Genomic DNA, 23907 nt, shown 5'->3' on the forward strand with positions numbered 1-23907 from the left:
TCCCCCCCTCTCACCAGAGCAGATCGGCTGGCTTCTCTCCCCTGAGCTAGGCCACAACCACCAGTCGGGTCCTTGCAGTCGCTCGGCCTGGCCCAAAGGACCAGGAGCCGTGTTCCCTGGAGCTGGGCGCTTGTGCAGCCGCTCATGGGAGATTCCAGTGCCGCTCCCCTGATGAGCAGTGCCTGCAGCTAGGCTAGTGTTTCTCCTGGTGGTGCACATGCCTCGGTGCACATACTTTATTCCACACAGGCAGAAGAGCTCAGAGGGAACGTTGATCAGGAGAGGTTGTGGGGCGTGAGAGGCATGGGTTGTGGGGCGTGAGAGGCATGGGTTGTGGGGCGTGAGAGGCATGGGTTGTGGGGCGTGAGAGGGCTGCAAACTCCCAGGAACACGCCAGCAGGCAACCCAGTCCCTTAGCTCCGATTCTAATCTGCTGGCGTGTTCCTGCCTGGAGCAGCCTGGCTGTGCACCAGGGCCGCCGCTCAGCTCTGTGTGATGAGTCAGGCCTGCGCTCACTTGCTGCAGATCCACGTTCACCCCTCCTCTGGCACCCAGCAGAGAGTTAATCTTGCTGCCCGTTCCTGTGTCAGACACGCACCATGGGCAGGCTGCAGGGAGGGGTAGTTAAATGGCTTGGTGGGTGGGACAGCGGCCTGGCAGATCTACATTCAGTTCCCAGTGCCCGGGGGCGTGGTTTCAGAGAGGGTGTCTGGGCGCCGGCAGAACAGAAATGAGAACTTCTTTGGATGTGGTCCAAGTCCCTCCTTCTGGGTGGCTTTTTACCCTGGGCAGCCCACTGTGGAAGTTGGTGGGTTTGCTTTGGCCGGGTCCTTGCTCTTTGAGTTTCTCGGTTTGAATGAATCCAACATTCCAATCAAAACTCCGTCCCATCCCTCGCTCTTCTTACACTTTCCAGCCATAATCTCCAAGCATGCAACAAAGACAGTGGCACTTATTATTGCCATTTAACAGTTGGGGAAACTGAGGCACGGGGGGGCGGGGCAGTGACATGCCCCAGGTTACCCTGCAGGCCAGTGGAAGAGCCAGGAATAGAACCCAGGAGTCCTGGCTCAGTGCAGTCTTTAGGCATTGTTGTCGAAGCGTGGGCCCAAGTTGGCAAACCCACATGGAGGCTCTCGGTCAAACACGGTCAGAAACTGCGGGTTGTGGATTGATTCTTGTGTCTGCGGAGGTTTGGAGAACTGTGCTGAGAACCAGCAAGCTTGCGCCAGTTCCAGGCACTAGACTTCAGGACAGATGGGGACAAACTGGGGAGAGGCTGGAGAAGAGCCACCAAAATGATCAAAGGTTTAGAAAGCCTGACGTAGGAGAACAGTTAAGAAACGGGGCATGTTGAGTCTTGAGAAAAGAAAACTGAGGGGGGACCTGCCAAAAGTCTTCAGATGCGCAAAGGGCTGTTACGGGGGGATTGGGATCAATTCTGCATGGCCACTGAAGGTGGGACAAGACGTAATGGGGTTTAATTTGCAGCAAGGAAGTTGGAGGTTGGATATTAGGAAAAACCTTTCCAGCTCTGAGTCGTTAAGCTCTGCATCAAGCTTCCAAGGCAGGTTGGAGCGTTTCCATCGCTGGCGATCTTTAAGACCCGTTAGGGATGGTTTGGGTTTACTTGGTCCTACCGCAGGGCGAGGGGGCTGGACTCAAGGTCCCATCATCGAGCCCTGGAAATCCGTGGACATGCGCTTTATGTCTGTGGGTATCTGTGGCAGTGGATAGCCACGGCTCCTTTTTTGCAGCTGCGGATACAATTTTATATCTGCGCAGGGCTCTACCCATCCAGCCTTCCGCTTCACCTCTTCTACAGGGCTGGGTGGGATGTTTCCCCAAGGGTCTAGCTTAGGTGGGTCAGGGATCTGGAAAACTCTGCGGAAGGAGCCCTTCCCCGGCACAGGCTACCAGTCCAACGGCGCCTGCAGGGCCTTGTTCTCCGGGCTGGGTGGGAAGCGCTACGCCGGGATCAGCATCTTTCTGTAATAGGATTCCAGGACTGGCCCTCTGATGCCTAAACCCTTGTCTGTGTCTGTGTGAAGTGACGGGAGCGGCTACAAGGCCATTTTGTTCCAGCTGACCCAGCCGGGGTCGTCCCTGGGTCCATGGGCTTTGACCTCCCGGTTTGAGGTTCTCAGCCATATTTTGCCTTTTTTTACCCTTGCTGAATTGCACCTCTGGGCCAGGTTTCAGCTGCTCCCCGTAGAGTTGCAAAGGGCTTGTAGGGCTCTAAAGAAGCCAGTGTGGGCAGAGTCATGCAATTTCTGTGCTTACCAATAGGGATGTAATTTCCCATTTAATTGGTTAGCCAGCTGAACATAATGATTAACTGGTTAACCAATTGAAGGGGGTAGGGGCTGCTCTCCCGCACCAGTTAACTCATCCTTGGTAAGCACCGCCCTGTGAAAGGGACTGCTTACCAGTTAGCCAGTTACCCTTTCACATGGCTAGTTAGAAAAGCCCTTCGGTTCTGGCTAGGCCTGGTTGGAAAATGCTGAATACTTCCCGCAAAATCGACTGTATATTTGAGTGAGCGCGTTTGTTGTTTGTTTTTGATCAAGAACTCCTCCTTAACGGTAAGAGCTGGGACCACGCAATTCGGGAGGCAGCTTCCTCTTACCATAACTCAAAGCACGGTTGGGGTTTGCTTGTGCCAGGACAATGGGTGTGCCTGGAATGGGATTGCTTCTCCTAAAACCATGCAGGAAAGAGACAGACTCACTGGCTGGGACTGGCTGGCTGAGGAGTGTGTTCCCCCATCTGGGACTGCCTGAGCCTTCCACCCCTGCAGGTGCCCAGTAGGGAGGGAGGGAGGGAGGGAGGTCTGACGCCCTCCCCCAGATTCATGGGTGGGAGGGACTGGCTGCTCCCTTTGGACAGGGAGCGGGGGGAAAGTGCACAGTTTTCTGCATTGCTCACTCTGGCTGGGAAATACAGGGAGAGGAAGGGGAAGAGCAAGCAGCCCCGGTGAGAATCTTGGGGAGGGGGAGCTTTGCCCCCCCCAGCCCTGTACACACACACACCTGCCCAGAGCCTCTCCTCATCCCCAACCCTGACTCCTGCACCACTCGCCCCTGCCCTGAGTCCCCCCTCAGGGGCATCAGTAAATCAAATGCCCCTGCTTTGGTTTTTCACCCCTTGTTTTCGTCCCTTTCCCGCCCACGGAACCTCAACCCCCTGCCCCGGAGACATGAAACCTTCCTGCTCGGTTTCACTTCTAGACCCCGTGTTTCGTTTTGAGGGTCAGGTGGGTGGCAAAAGCCGGTTTTCCTCGAAGGCGTTTTGTGGGACGCCTTTGCACCAGCTCTCCTGAGGAATGAAGGCCCCTGCTTTCGGAAGCAGGCCCCCCGTTCAGGTGCTGTCACAGCACCCGTTCCTGTCCCAGGGAGTCCAGTGTTAGCGATTGGTTCTGCAACACCTGGGCGTTGCTCTAAACGCCAGCTTGGGGACTCTTGGCTTAGTCCGCAGGGCAGGCTCCCGAGGACGGAGGGAGCTGGGGGATCAGGGCTTTGGTACCGGAGCGCCGATGGAGCCTTTTGCCTCTCCGCCTGACTAGCTGTTCCCCAAACATCTTCCTGTCCACGGGTGGTTAGGTGGCTTACATGCAGTGAGCGTGCTGGGTCTCAGCCCTGCCCATAGTGTTCACCAGAGCCAGGCAGGGCTGGGCCACGTGTCGTGGAGAAAGATCCGCAGCTCAGTGCTCGGTCTGTGGAGTCCCTGGGCCAGGCCTGGGTACCCTGGTGTCGTGTTAGCTGCGGCGGGGCCTTCGCCTGCTGATTTCTAGTTCTCTCTGGCTTTCCTGTAGCTCCCTGGTGGGACCCCGGAGCAGAAGCCCGGCACCTGAGCTGCTCCAGATGTGTCCCACGTCCGGCTGGACCACGCGGGATCGGGAGCTGGCTGCCGGTTTCCTTTGCGGGTTCAGGGTGTACGGGAGTCTCGGCGACTGATCAGACGGGGGCACGGGACCCGTCTGCCTCTGCCCCCAGCTTCCTCCTCCTGCGCCACTGAGTAGGTGAGTTCCCTCCGTGCGCGGGGCTGGACTCGGTTCAGAAAGGGGGGGACCGAGTGGCTTCCCCTCCCTGGGCCCTGGGGCATCTCCCTGGCTCCTTTAAAGGGGGTGGCGATTGGTGGCTGCCCAGGGTTTGTCTTTAATTCCCAGCTCGCTGAGAGTGACATCTCAGCAGGGCGCCTTGGTGTGGGGAACCGGGTTCAGTTCCCGTGGGAGTGAAAATCTAGGGGGTGGGGTGCATGGGCTGTATGTGTGCATGTCATGTCAAGGTGCAGATGTGCACAGGGAGGCGTGTGAAGGGGGTTGAGAGTGGGTGTACAAATGGGGTGTGTGTGCACAAGCGTTTGAATCCGTGTGCACAAGCGTGTAAAAGCAGGGTGTGGAGGTGCTGTGAGAAGGTTTGTGCAAGGGGGTGGGGTGCAATTATGGGTCCTGGGGCACGGAGGGGTGGCTAGGGGGATGCACGGAGAGACTGGGTGTAGGTCTGCATGCATGCGTGAGTGCACTTGTGAGAGGCTGCGTTCACGTGGGCCATCGCACATGCGTGTGGCTCTGGGGGGCAAGGATGGGTGTGAGCCAGGGGCATGCGCAGTCCTTGGCCTGATGGGGCGGGGCGCCAGGGGGGCAGGCAGGCAGCTGTCTCCCGGCAGGCCCTGCTGGCTTTGCTTCCCCGGGTCGGGCGCTGGGAACAGCCAGCAGGGAACAGGGCCCTGCCGGGCTCTACTGGGGCTTGTGAATAGGCCTGGGAGGCAGGGAGGGCGGCTGCTCCGCCCGCCTCGGCCCTGCACCCCTATTGTTCCCTGCGAAATCCGATGCCTCCTTTCAAACAAAGCCTCCAAGGCGGGGGGGGGGGGGGCAGGCTCTCCCGCTATCTGCTTGGGTTTCCTCCCCCTCCACTGCCCGCTTGGGCCTGCACGCTCCTCAGCCTCCATGCCATCGCCTAGGCAACCAGGCTGGGGGGGCTTTTGTTTCCATAGTGATAAATGTGAGAGAATCCAGCATCTGGGACAAAAGCCCCCCCCCCCCCCCATTCCCCTCCCCAAAGCAGAGGGGCCTTGGGAGACGCCAAACACATTTGGGGTTTTCTGTGGCTGAAATGGCATTTCCTAGGTAACTCCTCTCCCGGCGGCTGCCCCCGTGCCGAGCCTCTCCCCCCACCCCCACAGGCCTGCACGTCACCGGGCCCATGCGGGGGGGAGGGTCAGGGAGTCCTGGGAGGGCGGCGCCTACCCCAGAATCGTGAGGGTTGGGGGGTGAATTTGGGGTCTGAACACTGGAGGGTTGAGGCAAGGGGGCTGCTTGCCCTGAAGGGGCGTGTGTGTCTGGGGTTGGATGGAGGGTCTGAGATCTGCTGTGACACCCTCTCCCTGCTTGGCGTGGGGCAGCCCCTCGACGGGCGAGCAGGCCTGTCAGCTGCCGGCAGGGCCGCCTCCCCGGGCAGGAGTCCTTGCTGGTCCCTGGAGGGCGGGTGAGGAATTACTGGCCTGGATTTTGGAACAAGCTTTGGGCCGTGGCTCAGGACCATATGGTGGCAGGTCCTGTCTCAAACACCCCCTTGCCGGGGGCTGTCCTGCCCCAGCTGTGTCTCCCAGAACCTGCCTGGGTGGAGATCCTCTTGCTGCTCTGCCCCCCATGGAACCGCCGGGGCCCAGACATAGACAAGCTGAGCAGTGGCGTTATTTCCACTCCTGCTTCCATGCACGTTGGGGCCACTTGGCTAGCGGATTTCCCCACAGTCTCCGGCCCAGGGAGGGATCCTCCATGAACTGGAAATCCAGGAGTACTGGGGAACCTCTGATAATGCCAGGTCTTGTTCCTTCTCCTGGGTCCCAGCCGCTGTCGGTGCCTGTGCACGCAGGTCCAAATCCGCGGGAGCCGGGCTCCTGGGTCCCAGCCGCTGTCGGTGCCTGTGCACGCAGGTCCAAATCCGCGGGAGCCGGGCTCCTGGGTCCCAGCCGCTGTCGGTGCCTGTGCACGCAGGTCCGAATCCGCGGGAGCCGGGCTCCTGGGTCCCAGCCGCTGTCGGTGCCTGTGCACGCAGGTCCGAATCTGCGGGAGCCGGGCTCCTGGGTCCCAGCCGCTGTCGGTGCCTGTGCACGCAGGTCCGAATCTGCGGGAGCCGGGCTCCTGGGTCCCAGCCGCTGTCGGTGCCTGTGCACGCAGGTCCGAATCCGCGGGAGCCGGGCTCCTGGGTCCCAGCCGCTGTCGGTGCCTGTGCACGCAGGTCCGAATCCGCAGGAGCCGGGCTCCTGGGTCCCAGCCGCTGTCGGTGCCTGTGCACGCAGGTCCGAATCCGCGGGAGCCGGGCTCCTGCGTCCCAGCCGCTGTCGGTGCCTGTGCACGCAGGTCCAAATCCGCGGGAGCCGGGCTCCTGGGTCCCAGCCGCTGTCGGTGCCTGTGCACGCAGGTCCGAATCCGCGGGAGCCGGGCTCCTGGGTCCCAGCCGCTGTCGGTGCCTGTGCACGCAGGTCCGAATCCGCGGGAGCCGGGCTCCTGGGTCCCAGCCGCTGTCGGTGCCTGTGCACGCAGGTCCGAATCCGCAGGAGCCGGGCTCCTGGGTCCCAGCCGCTGTCGGTGCCTGTGCACGCAGGTCCGAATCCGCGGGAGCCGGGCTTCTGGGTCCCAGCCGCTGTCGGTGCCTGTGCACGCAGGTCCGAATCCGCGGGAGCCGGGCTCCTGGGTCCCAGCCGCTGTTGGTGCCTGTGCACGCAGATCCGAATCCGCGGGAGCCGGGCTCCTGGGTCCCAGCCGCTGTCGGTGCCTGTGCACGCAGATCCGAATCCGCGGGAGCCGGGCTCCTGGGTCCCAGCCGCTGTCGGTGCCTGTGCACGCAGATCCGAATCCGCGGGAACCGGGCTCCTGGGTCCCAGCCGCTGTCGGTGCCTGTGCACGCAGGTCCGAATCCGTGGGAGCCAGGCTCCTGGGTCCCAGCCGCTGTCGGTGCCTGTGCACGCAGGTCTGAATCTGCAGGAGCCGGGCTCCTGGGTCCCAGCCGCTGTCGGTGCCTGTGCACGCAGGTCCGAATCCACGGGAGCCGGGCTCCTGCGTCCCAGCCGCTGTCGGTGCCTGTGCACGCAGGTCCGAATCCGCGGGAGCCGGGCTCCTGGGTCCCAGCCGCTGTCGGTGCCTGTGCACACAGATCCGAATCCGCGGGAGCCGGGCTCCTGGGTCCCAGCCGCTGTCGGTGCCTGTGCACGCAGGTCCGAATCCGTGGGAGCCGGGCTCCTGGGTCCCAGCCGCTGTCGGTGCCTGTGCACGCAGGTCCGAATCCGCGGGAGCTGGGCTCCTGGGTCCCAGCCGCTGTCGGTGCCTGTGCATGCAGGTCCGAATCCGTGGGAGCCGGGCTCCTGGGTCCCAGCCGCTGTCGGTGCCTGTGCACGCAGGTCCGAATCCGTGGGAGCCGGGCTCCTGGGTCCCAGCCGCTGTCGGTGCCTGTGCACGCAGGTCCGAATCCGCGGGAGCTGGGCTCCTGGGTCCCAGCCCAACTTCTGGGGAGGAGAGCGGGACAGAGGTTTAGGTGGGAGCACAGAGCATCAGCAGCATCCCTGCGAGCTGAGCGCTTGGGGCCTGCCACGGGGAGATCCAGGAGCCGCCCAGCTGATCAGCAGTGCACCCCCAGCCACAAGGACGCCCTGGTGTCCCTCGACCAGCTCGGAGCCCTGCCTTAGTGGAGCCGGCGTGGCTGTTCCCATGCGCAGGCAGCACAACTGCACAGCAGAAGCTACGATCTGATCTGCACAGTTTCAGGTTGGGTTTGGGAGGAGACTTGGGGACTGAAACGCAGGGGAGCAGTTGCACCCAAAAGCAGTGAGCAGCCCCACAGCACCAGGGATACTGCCCTCCCCCGCGCACACACCTCTGGGGTTATTTACGCCTTAGTGCTCTGGGTCAAAGCCAAGCACGCAAGCCGCCTTCCGGGGTGGAGGCAGGGACTTCCCTGCCTCTGACAGATCCCCGGGGCGCGGGTGGGAGCTGTGTCTTTGCCAGCGCTCCTGTGGCATGTCAAGCCACGTTTCCAGCTGCTGCAGGACGAGCTTTGAGATCCTCAGGGAGTGGCAAGCGCCGAGGGTCGTGCCGTGCACCCTGGTGCCTGATGGTCACTTCTTCGCACCTTTCTCCGTGCCTGTCACACCATCCAGCGGTGCAAGGTCCGATTGTCTGGACAGGGCCGGTCTCACTGGGACTGGGCTGGCGGGGAGCCCTGATTTGCCATCCTGCAGGAGAGAGTCACGGCGCTGATTTGCCATCCCGCAGGGGAGCGAATCCGCAACACCCATCCTGAAGCAAGGGGGCGTGAGGGTGTTGTGTGGTGCAAGCAGCTGGCGGGATCCTGAGAGCAGTCTCTGGAGGCCTGGGGAGTAACTGACGCTGCTGTGTAATTAAAAAAGCACCTGAGAGTCATCAAAGCACGTTCACTGCACGGCACATGCTTGGGGTGTGGGCCCGACTTTTCCACTTCCCCGGTGGCCTACGAATCCTGGCCAGAATCTCCTTGCTGTGTGACTCCCCCAGACCCGCTTTGCCTGTGCTCCCCTCCCTTTTAGCACTGTGGCGGGAAGGGTGGTCACTAGCCACTCCGGTAGTCAGGGGCTGGTCCCATCAGTAGGGGATGCAGATGGTTCCTTTAATGGCAATCCCTAGAGTTCATACAGCACTTTTCATCAGTAGCTCTTGATGTGTGTGAACAAAGGAGGGCCGTGTTGTTAGTTCTGGTTTTACATCTGGGGAAACTGAGGCACAGGATATGCCAGGTCACCCAGCAGCAGAGACAGAACTAGAACCAAGCTCTCTGAAATCCACCACTAGGCCTTGCTGCCTTTTAAAGGCCACACGGGCTTCTCTGCAAAGGTGCATCTTTGGCCGATTCTGTAGTCGGGGGATGGTAGTTACACACGCCAAGCGATTTTCCCCCCCAGTCTCCTTTGCAGGGTTCACCACTGTTCCTGGGAGGAGGGTGGCTCCTAGGTGCACGTGCTGTTCTCCCTGTTTTCCTGGGAATGTCACAGACCCGCGTGAAACTGACGCTGTGGGGTTTGGGACTCTGCTCGGAAGGGGTCCAGACCTGATAAAATCCGTTTGCAGATCAGAGGCTGTTTCCTGTTCCAGTAGGTTTGGGGGCAGTCGTCCCTGACTGGCTAGTGAGCTGGGAAACAGGAGCCTGGCGTTCTGGAGAGATCGCTAGCTGTGTTTGCCTCGGCTGCTCAGGGGCGGAGATCCTCTCGCACTGTGCATCTGCGCGTGCCTGGCTCAGGACAGAGAGCAGGGCACCCTCAGATCCAGCGTCCACTGTCGCTGAACTGCTGTGGGGTGGGCCTCGTTTGGAAGGGCGGGGCCTGCTTGCTGCATTGGGGCGGTGAGGGCAGAGCAAAGAGATCAGTTAGCCCTTGCAGCAAAGGGGAGGGAAGACCCAGGCAAGACTCAAACGCGCGAGAGAGACGGGAAAGATGCCTTCCCTGTGCCTGCTGCGAGGCCATGGGGGCGAAGGGCTGCACGTTGCCGTGGAAACGGGCTGTGAATTTACCCACGTGCGGTGCATACTACAAGATGGTCCCTGAGCTGTCAGGAAGGAGACGGGTGCAGGAAGGAGATGCTCAACTGGCCTGGCCGGACTGGAGTAGGAAGGCTGAGGCCAGAATCGTTTAATGGGCTCAGTCGCCGGTGGTGCCTCCAGGCAGTTCTGTAATAGAACCGCAGGTTGAACCTCTCTGGACCGGCACCATCCGTGGTCCGGCAGGTTCGGTGAGCGGGATGTCCACTTACCTGGGTGTGGCCAGGTTTCCCTGTAAGGTCTGTTTACAGCCCCCAGGCCTGGCTCTCCGTGTCCTGGGCTGTGCTCTAGCTCTAATTTACCCGAAATGACTTCTCAGAGCCCAGTGAGCAGCGGAAGTGGTGACAGTGCTAGATAACACTGACCTCCCTCCCGTGGTTTGGCACCAGCCAGGTCCCCAGGGTGCCGGACTAGAGCGCTTCTACCTGGAATTCTTTTTCCGCTGCCCTAGAACCCTCCGCCTGCCTTGTGCTGGCCTGTCCTTCAGTGAGGTTTAATGGAGCAGCGCTCCCCCTGCCCTACTTCCTCCGAAAGGCTGCAGGCGCCACCCGAACGCAAGAGGGCAGGAAGCGATCCCCCAAGAGGCTCAGTAAATGGGCTAGGAACTCGGGGCTTGAAAACGAGTCGAAAGAGACAAAACGTGTTGCCTTCTCTTCCGGCTCTGTGTTCTCTCCAGCCCGTAAGCTCTCAGCAGCAGGGAGATCCCGGCTCCGTCCGTGGTCTCCGTGCCTAGCACAGTTTGAGTTCTGTAAAATGACTTTGGCCCCCAAAGCAATTTACAGGCTGTCCAAGGCCGAGTGTGATGATGACGACCTTGGCGTGTGTGACTGGAGTAACCGGGTTGCTGACGATTGTGACTGTCTTGCGGAGGTGGGGGTAGGCCCAGCAGGATGTGTGCTATCAAACGGGGCTTTGATTTCACCCGTTTTCCTGCCCTGCAGCTGGTGGTTCGTTTCCCTGCCTGCCAGCCACTGGCTTGTTCTGGCGGCTTCTTCCACCCTACCCCCTTGTGTCAGCCCTGGGCAAAATTTCCAAAAGTGGCGGCTGGTTTAGGGTGTATTTGTTTTCGGAGCAGCCAGGGTGTGATATTTGAGGGGCTCAGCCCAACATGATTTTTGGCTGGCAACCTGCACCTGGTCCTTATATTATCCATTAATGGGCCATTCTGCCTCTCAGGATGGGGCGGAAATTCCTTTGCTTGGCTACCTCAGGTTCTTAGTCCAGAAAAGTCTTTGGAGGGCGAGGGCCAGATTCCCAGCTGCTAGGCGTGGGTTTCGCTGGAGAGAAACCGGGGAAGGAGCCCGGATTCTAGTGTCTCGTTGTGCTCTGCTCCCTGGATGTTGCTCTCTGCTTGGAAGGGGGCCTGCTAGTTTGGTCACTTTCGCTCATTCAGACCAGCCATTCTGCTGCCTTAATTCCAGGACATTTTAACTTGCAGGGCCAGGTTGAGCTCTGAACTGGGAGGGGAGGGGTCTCTCACTGTGCTACCAGGCCGCTGGTTGCTGATACCAGTACGGGTCTGTTACACCCTCCCTCGCCCTCCTACTCTGCCCCTTGCTTTAAAAAAATTCTGCCCGTGATACCTCCCCCATTCTATCCCCGTTTCCGCCCCAGTGTCTCCAGCCGGGACGAGCGCCGAATCCCTGGCATGTCGCAGGACTCTAAGGGCAGCGTCATCTCAGCCCTGGGAAGCTGGTCGGGGCTCTTTCTCCCCGTCTCCTCCCATTGTACCAGGAGGGAACTAAGGGCGAGGTGGTGATGGGGCCTGTTCAGCTTCTCACAGTGGCAGATCCAGTCTCCGGACTCCCGTGAGGGATGTGGAAGGTTAACTCGTTACCCAGGAAGCATTGGGCTGACCAGGGTGCTTACTGGGTAACTGGTTTCATGGCCAAGCGCGGCAGCCCTAGCTGAGTCCTGGGGATGTTAAATGTCAATTAATCAACGAATCGATTAATTGATAAGGGAGGCACTCGCTATCCCGCTGCGCCTCTCCCTTTGAAATGTACAAGAGCCTCTCGTGGGCTTTTGTACATTTCAAAGGGAGAGGCGCAGCAGTAGGGACGCTTCTACCTCCCCTGCCCCCGCAGAGACGGGGCTGGGGGGAATGGGCTTTTAAGCCGGCCCCCCACAGCCCCAGCTCCTGCTCCCTCCCTTGCTGCCTCTCTCTGGTCGAGTAGTATCCGATAAGCTTATGCTCACTTACATCCCTGCTGAGTCCAGCCTGCTCTAGGGGGTGGCAGGTGGGGGCCCAGCCGTTCCTACTCGGCATGGGGCATCCCCATGGGATTCTGGCCACACCCTGGCTGTGGGCCAGCCCTGGCCAGGCAGGCAGCTGAGTCTTTGGCCTTGGTCAGTCCCAACCCCGGCAAGCTGGCAGGACTCCCCCCCCGCTGTGCTGGAGTAGCAGAGCCGGGCAGGCGGTTAACCAGTTAAATGACTACAATTTTAGTCATTTAACCGGTAAATTATTTAAACTCTTACACTCCTAATTCCCACACTGCTATGCTTCGACCGCTAGACCACGCTCCCCCTTCCCGAGGCAGGAACAGAACCCGCAAGCCCTAGTTCTCTAAAGGACTCAAAAGTAACTTCTTCAAAGCTCTTTCTGCTGCAAGGCCGGGTTTCGTGCCCCGTGCAAAAACCAGTCACAGGATCAGTGAAAAGATAGATCGCATGGAACTGTGTGTGGGAAAGCTCTTAATCTAACCAGCGCCGGAGCCTCATTTTCACTCCCTTTACTGCCCTTTGCCTTGTCAAAATGGTGGAAAGGGAGAATGCGACCCTGTCGTATTCCTCTTACAACAACTGATGAGTTAGTGACTCGGGCTCTGAGGGGTCGCCGTGTTTGTCTGTAACTTGAAAAACAACGCAGGGTCCCGTGGCACCTTCGAGACTAACAGAACATCTGTGGTATGAGCGCTCGTGGGCACGGCCCTGCACTTCTGAGGAAGCCCATGAGACCAGATATAGATCTTTTGGGCGTCTCAAAGGTGCCGCAGGCTGCTGGTGACTACGGCGGCATTAGAAGTGACGCACGGGTTGTGGTAGCCAGGCGCTGCGCTGACACATGGCAAGGGACAGACACGGCCCCAAGGGGCTTAGTTTAAAAGGGGAAGACGGCCGGGCATAGTAGAGATGTAAGCGAGTGGTCGATTAGCCTAGGCTTGTTGGGTAGTCGAGTAGACTACTCGCATTTCCCCTTCCCCCTTGCTGAGTCTGTATCGGAGGCAGCAAGGGGGAAAGCAGGAGCCAGTGCTGGCAGGGGGAGCTGGCTTAAAAGCTGGTCCCCTTCTTCCCCCAGCACCATCTCCATCCCTCCCCAGCTGCTGCTTCTATCAGAGGCAGCAGCGGGAGAAGCGGGGGCAGAGAGGCTGCTCTGGCAGCAGCCTCTGTCCACAGGGAGTCCCAGTGGGGAGTTGGGACCCCTGCGGACAGAGGCTGCTGCTGGTGGGGCAGGCAGCCCAGCTCGTGCAGCTCTGCAGTTTAAAACGCAGTAGGAGCCAGGGGTAGGCTGAGCTGGGTGCCTTCCCCTAGCGAGTACTCGGTAAAAATTCTGTTGACTACTCGATTACTAAAATAACCTAATTTTAACATCCTTGGGGCATATGGAGATGGAGTGATTTGACCAGAGTCATGCTGGGAGACAGTGGCAGAGCCAGGATGGGTATCCAGCTCTCTTAGGTCCAGCCCAATGAGTTGAAAATGTCTCTTGATGAGGTAGTGCTTTGTGCTGATGCTAATATCTGGGGAGGATGGGCAGATCTGGATGTGATATGGTGAGGGAGAGAGGTTTCTAAGAAAAGGGGTCGGAGGGAAACAAACAGCCAGGGGTCGCCCTGGGTGTGTCTAGAAATACTACGCGTCGGCTAGGTAGGGCTCGATCTTTATCAGTACGCGTCCGTGTCGCGGCCGGCACACGACCGGAGGGGAAAGTATTTCCCACTGAGCATCGTCGGAATTCACAGGTGGCTTTAGGGCTCCCGAGAGCTGCAGTGCAGGCTGCCTGACTTCGTAGCCCGGGACTGAACATTTACAGGGATGACAATAAGGAGAAAATGCTTTAAAATGTCGATATGTCAGTTACACGTAGAAATCGGCTTCTGCCAGGCCTCGTTCTGCAGGGTCCGATTGGGGGATCTGGAAGCTGGGCTGGAAAACCTTGTAGGTGACCCAGTGGTATTCCCTGCCCCTCCCTGTAACTACACATCTGGTGCAAGAGCTGCCTTCTCTGCAGCTCCTACTGCTTGTCTCCCCATCTCTCTCTACCGTGCTGGGGTCTCTCACCGGCAAAGGACCAGGGGATTCTCTGCCGAGGCGGCTGGGCTTAGACAGGCCCTGGGTTCAGAACATGAGGGCGGCCACGCTGGGTCAGACCAAAGGTCCATCTAGCCCAGTGTCCTGTCTTCCCACCGTGGCCAATGGCAGGTGCCCCAGAGGGAGTGAACAGAACAGGAAATCAAGTGATCCCTCCCTGCCCATCCTTCCTAATAGCCATTGATGGACCTACCCTCCATGAATTTATCCAGTTCTTTTTTGAACCCTGTTAAAGTCCTGTTCTTCACAACATCCTCTGGCAAGGAGTTCCATAGGTTGTCTGTGTGTTGTGTGAAGAAAAGCTTCCTTTTTGTTTGCTTTAAACTTGCCACCTATTAATTGTATTGGTGACCCCATAGTTTTTATGTTATGGGAATAAGTAAATAATTTTTCCTTATTCACTTTTTCCACAGCCACCATGTTTTTATAGACCTCTATCATGCCCCCCCCTTTTTTCTGAGATGAGGTGACCACACCAGCGTGCAGTATTCAAGCTGTGGGCGTCCCATGGTTTTATATAGAGGCAATAAGATAATCTCTGTCTTACCTTTTTTAATGATTCCTGACCGTCTGTTTGCTTTTTGACTGCCGCTGCACGCGGAGTGGATGTTGTCAGTGGGGATGTTAAAATATCGATTAATTGAATAGTTGAGTAACCTCATGAATTCTTATTGGTTACTCGACTATTATGTAGTCCTGAGGGGTGGGGCTGGCAGCCAGTGCGCTCCGGCCTCACTCCAGAGGAGCCTCCTGCTACTCCGTGCTGGTGGGTCCTGTCGCGGACCAGCTGCCTGTCTCTCTGTGCCGCTGCCTCTGATACAGGGGTGGCAGCAGCCCCTGTCTAGGGGAGGGCCTGAGCTCCTGGATCGGGCGAGGGTAGGTCCCAGACCCAACGCAATCCGGGACTGAGCTGGGCTGCTGGCCAGTCTGCTAAAAAATGTACTGGCGGGGGTGTGCGTGTGCGTGTGCGTGTGCGTGTGCGCGTGCGCGTGCGTGTGCGTGTGTGTGTGTGTGTGTGTGTGTGTGTGTGTGTGTAAAAAATGTACTGGCGGGGGTGTGCGCGCGCGCGCGCGTGTGTGTGTGTGTGTGTGTGTGTAAAAAATGTACTGGCGGGGTGTGCGTGTGCGTGTAGTCTGTGGCATTAACCTACAAGCTTTTGCTTACCCGTGAATCGATTCGTCGACTACACTGTTACACCCCTAGCTTTCAGAGGACTGGCCGCAATGACTCCAAGATCTCTCGGTCTCTCCTGGGTGGTGGCAGCTACTCGAGTTGCCTGGCTCTGCGCGCTGTGATTTCGGGGGGTGGAGTTTGGGGTTCCCCTCCGAGATTCTAATTCTCCCACCGCCTCGCTAGGGCGTCGTTTTCTTCTGAGAGGAGCCCAGCCAGCTGATCAAAATAGAGTCCCTCAAGGTGACAGTCGACTTCCTGAAGGTGCCCTTCGGCCTGAAGAAGCCGGCGCTGAAGGAGGCAGCGGCCGCCCTGGCTGCCGTCCCCGCCGGGAGGCCCAGGCCCGTCACCGTGGAGCGCTACAAGGCCCGGCGCTCCGACAACATGGACAACGAGTCGCAGTACTCGGGGTACTCCTACAAGTCGGGGCACTCCCGCAGCTCCCGCAAGCACAGGTGAGAGAGAGGCCCTGACCTGTGTGTGGGGGGCGGGGGGGCAACCGGGGTCTGGGGGAGCATCTGCATCCATCCTACAGGGAGCAGGGGAGACCCTGACCCCCCCACACACACCGCTGCCTGAGTGGGGGGGAACGGGCCCCCTTGATTCTATGGGAGGGGGTAGCCTGCCCGTGGTGGGGTGGCGAGGAAGGCCTTGTGCAGCCTTGGCAAGGTCTGGGACATGGCTCCCTCTACATCTGTCCTAGACCTCTGCTCTCTATCTTCAGGGTGGTGCGTGGGGAGAAGGGAGACCCCCTCCTTTGTGGGGGTCTGGGAGTATCCCCCTTACCCAGCATGCATCCTTGAGAGGGGGTACCCCCCCCCCCCCGGCACTTCCCTCGCTGATCCCCTCTCTCTCCCCCGCCAGAGACCGGCGGGACCGGCACCGCTCCAAAAGCCGGGACGGGAGCCGGGGAGACAAGTCGGTGACCATCCAGGCCCCGGGGGAGCCCCTGCTGGACAACGAGTCGACCAGAGGAGATGAGCGGGTGAGGGGAGCGGTAGGCTGAAGGGGGCGGGGCTAGCTCCGTGCTTGGGGGGGGAAGGGTCGTCTGGGGCAGTGAGAAATGGAGGCGGGGTCTGGTTTTGCCCCTCCCTCTGCTCTGGGGGGGGATAATGGAGGGGAAGAGCCGTGGGGACTGCATGCCCATCGCTGGTTGCCAAAGAAACGGAGGCAGGGGCCTCGGAGCCACATTGCCTACTGCACAGGGGGGAGGGAAGGAGGCCCCCCCATATGCCCCGGCCCTGATAGTGGCCTGACGACGGGGGTCACCTCGCCCCTCAAAGCTGGGGCTCCAATGCTCCGTTCCTCCAGTCCTGTTCAGGAGGCCGGTGGTGAATGGACAGAGCGCGGCTTGAACCCACCCCGCCCCCCCCCCCCACCGCTACCCGGGGACCCGGCACTGGGCTGGGGTGAGACACGGCGGCTGGGCCGGCTCCGACCCCCGTTCCTAGAGCCTGGGCTGGGTCCCGTCTCCTCTGCAAGGCGGGGCTCTCGGTTGGGCTCGTGGCTCCTTGGGCCTCGCACCGGGCCGGCCTGGCTCCCGGTGCAGGTGGGCCTGGCACCCTGAGGCTGAAGGGACACACCAGGCAGGGATTGCTCCAGGCGATGGGCAGGCTCTGGCTGGGAGCCTTGGGCGGAGCCTCGGGCAGAAGGGGCGGAGCCTCGGGCAGAAGGGGCGGAGCCTCGGGCAGAAGGGGCGGGTCCGAGGGCACTCAGCCCGTAGTGCCGTCCAGAGGGTGGCACTGGGCCCTCTCCCCACCCAAGCCTCAGAGCCCCACGGGGTAAGGATGTTAAAATGCGGCTAATTGACTAGTCGACTGGGGAGGAAGGATGCAGAACTCCACATACAGCCGGGCCAGCGGGAAGTCCTGCTGACTCCGGGCTTAAGGCAGGTGCCTGCTTTGAATTACACAAGAGTCCCCAGCAGGGGCCTTGTGCATTTCAAAGCCATGGAGTCCGGGGGAGGGGGAGGAGACGCAGAGTCCCCAGCTGACCCCGGCTCCATGCGGCATTTCCCCGGGACCCACCCCGGGTTCTGGGAAAGTGCCACTAGGAGCCCAGGATCACCTGGAGAGTCCCCAGCTGACCCCGGCTCCACGCGGCATTTCCCCGGGACCCACCCCGGGTTCTGGGGAAGTGCCACTAGGAGCCCGGGATCACCTGGAGAGTCCCCAGCTGACCCCGGCTCCACGCGGCATTTCCCTGGGACCCACCCCGGGTTCTGGGAAAGTGCCACTAGGAGCCCAGGATCACCTGGAGAGTCCCCAGCTGACCCCGGCTCCACGCGGCATTTCCCCGGGACCCACCCCGGGTTCTGGGGAAGTGCCACTAGGAGCCCGGGATCACCTGGAGAGTCAGTCCCCAGCTGACCCCGGCTCCACGCGGCATTTCCCCGGGACCCACCCCGGGTTCTGGGGAAGTGCCACTAGGAGCCCGGGATCACCTGGAGAGTCCCCAGCTGACCACGGGCTCCACTGCACCTTTTAAGTACCCCCTCCCCCTCCCTTTGCTGCCTCCATCTCATAGAGGCAGCGGGGGAGGGGGAAATCGACTAGTCAAATGCTTATCGGATAGTTGACGAGTCTTTCACATCCCTACCACAGAGCAGTGCAGCATTTCAAAGAGGCCCAGCACTCCAAGCCCCATCAAAACACCAGGCCTCTGGATCTGCCCTTCTCCCCCCCCCCCCCCCCCCCCCCACGCTCACCAGGCCTGTGCAGGGTGAAGATCTCAGCAGGGTCCTGTGAATCTGCTCCCCCTGGCGTTACAGCTGTTAGTGTTATCTCTGCACGGGGGGGGAGGGTCCCCGTGGGGGGGTCAGAGCCCCCGTTGCTCCAGGTGCCCTACAAACACGTTGCGAGGGGACGAGGGCTCCAGGCCTGTGGCTAGCACCGGAACCACCAGACCGTGGCACAAGAACCAGCCATGGCAGGCAGAATTCTCCGGCCTGTGCCGTGCGGCAGGTGGGAGGAGAAGGGCTGTAGATTTATGTCCCCTGTTTTAATCATCCCTCGGCCAGCTAGACAGACTGAGCCCTTTTAATCTGCCCTGCCAACCGGCGTGGTTTGTTGTCACTGCCCTCCGAGCAGCCTGCTTTGAAATTAGTCACCCTCCAGCGAAGCCCAGAGCTCGGCTTTCCCTGCCTGGATTATCCATGCTCCTCCCAGCAGGGGGTGCTGTTCTCAGTGTGCCTCGTGTGGTTTGCCAGGGGGTCTGAGCTAACATGGAAGAGCCGCCCTCCTACCAGACTCTGCGCCGGGGAAGGGTTTCCACTAAGAGTGTTATAAGCCAGGCCGGGAAAAGGCCTTTGGCTCTGTAACTGCGAACCCCTTGAGCTGACTGTCTGACTTCTGCCAGGTAAACAAATCGCGAGGAGTAACGGTAGTTCGGAATAGGCACCTAGTCCGAACTACCTAGTTCGAGCCCCGTGTAGCCGCGCTGCACGGGGTTCGAAGCAGCGGGGATTTAAAAATGGCGGCTCCCCGCTTATGCTAATGAAGCCCGGGAAATTCAAATCCCGGGCTTCATTAGCAAGTGCGGTATGCATACATTACCCCGCTAGTTCGAACTAGCGGGGTAGTGTAGACATACCCTTAGTGACAACAGACTCGGAGATTCAGACCGTTAACGCTTTCCCACTGGTAAAACACCAGTTGTCAACATCACCTCTGTTGCGCAGCAAATAGCCTGCAATCAAACTCTGCTGCGCTCACAAGCGGCACGTTTCTCCCTTTGTCCAGCTGTACGTTGGGTTTGTGTGTCCGTTGAAATTGACACTCCCCCTCTGAGCCTAGTTTTAAGGGTAAACGAGGCCTTACTGTGCCCACGGGAGGGGCATACCCCAGCAGAACTACCTCTGCATGGCTGGCAGAATCTTTCTCTAGGTCGTCAGCTTATACAGACGTCTGCCAGCAGCAGGGATGTTCAAAGGCAGGTAACTGGGTAACCGTGTAACTGCGGAAAATCTCAGTGGTTAGATGGTTACACACACCTGCAGTGTTGGGCGGCAGCCGGCTCCCTGGGAGTGTGGCAGGAGCCTGTGTGTAACCGTGACGGTAACCGATAAGCCCAGGCGTATTCGTTAACAGTTTGAACGGTTATACTTTCACACCCCTAGCCAGCACAGCTGTCGGTGAACCCAGGCCAAGTGTAGGCTCGGTTCGGGTGGCCGTACTGTAGCTCGCTATGTTCGCAGTCGAGGGGCAGAGAGTGTTGAGCGTTTCTGCTAACGCGCGGTGGGATTATGGTCCTGGAAATCTCTGTAACGGGGTGCCGCGCCCTCAGGGCAGGCGTTAGCTGTGTAAAAGCCCATGTGCAGTTCAGAAGAGGCCCACCGAGGGCACTAAAAAGGCTGGGGTGCCACTGCCCAAGAGGGGTAGAAATCCACAACTCCGCTCCACGCTGTAGGGTCCGGTCTCTAGGGCAGGGCCAGGGAAGTAAGCGACTCGTCGACTATCTGATAAGTATTTCCTTGTCGGCTAGTGACTCGGCTAGTTGCTTCTCTGTGGGGCTCTTGTACATTTCAAAGCAGGGAGCGCGGGGCCAGGGGGGACTGTGTGAGTCCCCCGCTCGCCCCATGCTCCCCACGGCACTTCTGCCTTTGACATGTAGTGGCAATGCTCTCGCTACAGTTCAAAGGCAGAGGCGCCCTTATCGACTAATCGAGTGGTCGATTGAAATTCCATCGACTATTCGATTAGTTGATGAATCTAAATTTCACCTCCCTAGGCAGGGCCTGTCTCTACCCTCGGTGTCCAAGTGGTGCCCACCTGGTCCATGTCTGGCCTCCTAGCTGCTACCTGAGACACCTGACAGGCCATCAGAAGGATACTGGACAAGCCCTGACTTTGCAGGAATATGCTGCCCCAGTATTAGCTCCGTTTTACCGGGTGGCTGCAAACCCCTTGGGGGCTGGGCCTCTTTCCCGGCGCCCTTAGGTGGCCTTGTGCTGCACCACAGGGACGCCACCGGCTCGTTCTGCTCTCGGGAGCCTCTCAGGAGTCTTGCTCTCGTCCCAGCGGAGTGGGGGTCCATGGAGACGCCATCACCAGACCAGGGCTTCATGGAGGAACTGGCGTTGGTGATGCCCTCCCTCCGTGCCCAGCCTCTGGCAGGGTGCCTGCGTTCAGGCACAGTCAGCTCAGCCTGGTGTATGCTGGGGACCCAGACGCAAGCTCAGAGCTGCCGGCCAGGTGTTTGGCCCTCACTTGAAGTGGGGGAGTCCATTATTTTCTGTCCAGGTTTGAATTTCTTGGTCAAGGACCAGATTCCAGAGGAAATAATAAAATAACAGTAACACGGGGCCGGGTGGGCTGGCGGAGTCTGGTCCCACTCGTCAGCCCCCCACGTAACCCCCCCTCCCCCACCCCTCCAGGACGACAACTGGGGCGAGACCACCACGGTGGTGACGGGCACCTCGGAGCACAGCATCTCGCACGATGACATCACGCGCATCACCAAGGACATGGAGGACAGCGCCCGGCTGGACTGCTCCCGCCACGTGGGCGTCTCGCTGGGCGGGGCCCTGGCGCTGCTCTCCTTCCTCACCCCGCTGGCCTTCCTGCTGCTGCCCCAGCTGCTGTGGCGGGAGGAGCTGGAGCCCTGCGGCACGCCCTGCGAGGGGCTCTTCATCTCCGTGGCCTTCAAACTCCTCATCCTCCTGCTGGGCAGCTGGGCCCTCTTCTTCCGCCGCCCCAAGGCCTCCTTGCCCCGCGTCTTCGTCCTGCGGGCCCTGCTCATGGTGCTCGTCTTCCTGCTCGTCGTCTCCTACTGGCTCTTCTACGGCGTGCGCATCCTGGACTCCCGCGACCGCAACTACCAGGGCGTGGTGCAGTACGCCGTCTCCCTGGTGGACGCCCTGCTCTTCGTCCACTACCTGGCCGTGGTGCTGCTGGAGCTGCGCCAGCTGCAGCCCCACTTCACGCTCAAGGTGGTGCGCTCCACCGACGGGGCCAGCCGCTTCTACAACGTGGGCCACCTCAGGTGAGGGGCGGCGGGGGGGTTCCTTAGAGGGGGGCGTGCTGGAGAGGAGAGTCTGGCGGGGGGCGTCTGCCCCTTGCTGCAGGAAAGGAGAGTTGTGTGTGTCATGGGGGGGTGACTGCCCCCTGCTGGGGAGGTGTGAGGGGGGGCTTGTGGGGGATGTGTGTGACTGCCCCCTGCTGGGGAGGGGTGTGTGTGTGTGTGATTGCCCTCTCATGGGGAGGATTGTTTGTCCATCTGCTGGAGAGACTCTGTGTGTGTGTGTGTGTGTGTGTGTGTGTGTGTGTGTGTGTGTGTGTCTGTCTTGTGGGGGAGGGTGTGATTGCCCCTTGCTGGGGGGGGGGAGAGTGAGTGTGTGTGTGTGTGTGTGTGTGTGTGTGTGTGTGTGTGTGTGTGTGTGTGTGACTGCTTCCTGCTGGAGTGTGTGTGTCGGGGTGTGCATGTATGACTGTTCCCCTCGAGGGGAGGGGGAGGGGGAGTGAGGAGTGTGACTGCCCCCTGCTACGGGGAAGCAGAATGGGGCTGTGGTGTGGGACTGCCCCCTGCTGGGACAGGGGTAGGCAACTACCAGCCCGCGGGCCGGTTCTGGTCTGCCGGGGTTAACCCCTGGTGGTTCCCCCTCTGACACATTCACCTGCCCCTCCGCCGGCCGAGGAAATCCCTTGGCTGTGGGTCGCCGTTCCCGGCCAGTGGGAGCTGCGGTCGCCTGGAGGGGCAGCAGCAGCCCAGCAGGGCTAACCCTGCGAACCGCCCCCATTTTACTGCCCATCCCTGCGCCTGGGGGGCAAGGGAGTGTGTGTGAGACTGTGTGTGTGTGTGTGTGTGTGTGTGTGTGTGTCGTGTGTGTGTAAAATGTTGCTGTATGCTCCAGGGAACTGGATCTATGTGTGCATTTGCACACACCACTGCCTGCGGCTGGGTACAGTCTTGGGGAGGAGGAAGGGGAGAATGGGTGTGCGTTTGTGTAGGCGTGTGCATGCATTCCGTACCCACACCTTGCACGCACATGAACATCCACGCACTGCCGTCTCCTGCTGCACGGTTCTGTGCCTGCCGGCCACAGTAACACAACTAGGGATGTTAAATTTCGATTTATCAACTAATCGATTAGTCGATAAGAGGGACACTCCCTATCCTGCTGCACCTCTCCCTTGGAAATGTACAAGGGCTGTGGGCAGCTTTTGTATGTTTCAGTGGGAGAGGTACAGCAATAGGGACATTTCTGCCTCGCCTGCCCCCTGCGGAGACGGGGCTGGGGGGGGAACCAGCTTTTAAGCCGGCTCCCCTAGCACCGGCTCCTGCTCCCCCCCCCCTTGCTGCCTTCTGTCTGATAGCGACAGCAAGTGGGGGTGAAGCGACTAGTCGAGTGTCTGCTTGACTGTCCAATAAGCTTATGCTTATCAGATAGTTGACTGGTCCCTTACATCCCTAAACAGAACCAGAACTGGGTCCCACAGATATTACCTCGCAGTGGCGGCCTTGTCCGTGGGATGTCTCCTTTAGCTCCCGCGGCAGAGACCTTTAGGGGCCTGCGCCAGCTCGTAGGGAGGCTTGGCAGGATTCGCTGCTTATTGGTTCGTAGCAGCAAGCCACGGTTTCCCGACCCACCTAAAGGCATGTCCACCCCCGGGCACTGACGCTGACAGGCAGGCAAGAGAAGAGCCCGGCTGGAGAACGTCGTGGCGCTGGGTTGAAGGAGACTCTCGCCGTGTGCTGGTGACAGCTCGTGTTTTAACCATTGCAGAGCTCTGGCTGTTTGAACGCCCGCATTTGTCGTTAAATAATTATTTTCTGACCCGCGCCTTCCCACACTGTTCCCTGCAGCGGTCCCCAGTCCCACGTGCACAAGTCGTCACAAATGCTAACGTCACGTGTGGCGATTACGCCTCGCGATGAGAAAGCAGGCCACGGTGAGCTCAGCCCCTGGGCCCAGCGCTGTCTGTGGCCGGCCGTGGGGCAGTGTCTGGGACGTGCTGCTCCCACAGGACAGAGCTCCGTCCCCATGGATTATTGATGCTGCATTTCCCGCCCACGGCGTGTGGCTCTCAGATCCAGCACATCACGGTCGCCCCCTTTGTTCTCCCCCCTGTGCCCATGCGTCCCACCAGTCTAACCTGCTATTTTGTGCCCCCACCCCCGCCCTGTCTGTGTCTTTCCCCGCAGTATCCAGCGTGTGGCCGTGTGGATCCTGGAGAACTATTACCACGATTTCCCCGTCTACAACCCCGCCCTCCTCAACCTGCCAAAATCCGTCCTGTCCAAGAAAATGTCCGGGTTCAAGGTGTACTCCCTCGGCGAGGGTGAGCTTGTGTTCGTCCCCCCGTCCCCCTCCTCGCTGTCTCTCCTTTCTCCTTTCCCCATCCTCTGTCCCGCTCCACTGACATATCCTGGCGTTACAAGGGGGAGTTAGAATCATAGAATCATAGAATAATAGGACTGGAAGGGACCTCAAGAGGTCATCGAGTCCAGCCCCCCGCCCTCAAGTTGTCTGGCTTCCTTTCCCCCAGCTCCCCTGCTCGGCTCTGGGCAACAGGAGTTGGTTTTGTCTGATTAAGCTCCCTTTTATTACCAGCTTCCCTCCTCCTCCCAAGCACGGGGTCGTTCTCTGCCTCACCGGGAGCTGCTCTGTATTTGAATGCATTTACTCGCACCAGCACGGAAGGGTTATACCTACCTTAGGGCAGAAGTTATCTGTAACTTAAACCAGTTCCGATGGTATAAGTGCGTCTACGTTAGGGGGCTCACACCAGATTAACTAGGCTGTGTCGTTTCAATGGGTACAGCTTTCTGACTGTAGACACGGCTTTAGTGCAGGAGGTGAGATTTTTGGTAGCCTTTTAATATGTGATGTGTTTAAATACAGACTCCATCTAGAGCA

The 23907-nt window shown here is 59.8% G+C and overlaps 1 protein-coding gene across 2 annotated transcripts in view; it reads left to right on the top strand.

Moving 5' to 3' along the window:
* Positions 1-23907, top strand: part of VANGL2 (VANGL planar cell polarity protein 2) — a 51633-nt gene that overhangs the window by 19191 nt on the left and 8535 nt on the right. For both annotated transcript variants that reach the window (XM_075908414.1, XM_075908413.1), the window contains 5 exons: positions 3815-4021; positions 15237-15505; positions 15915-16035; positions 20425-21032; positions 23193-23329. In XM_075908414.1, the coding sequence (XP_075764529.1) occupies positions 15435-15505; positions 15915-16035; positions 20425-21032; positions 23193-23329 (937 nt within the window). In that variant the 5' untranslated portion in view covers positions 3815-4021; positions 15237-15434. The remainder of the gene's footprint in view (positions 1-3814; positions 4022-15236; positions 15506-15914; positions 16036-20424; positions 21033-23192; positions 23330-23907) is intronic.

The sequence above is a fragment of the Pelodiscus sinensis genome, chromosome 24, assembly GCF_049634645.1.
Source record: "Pelodiscus sinensis isolate JC-2024 chromosome 24, ASM4963464v1, whole genome shotgun sequence".
NCBI classification, from domain to species: Eukaryota; Metazoa; Chordata; order Testudines; family Trionychidae; genus Pelodiscus; species Pelodiscus sinensis.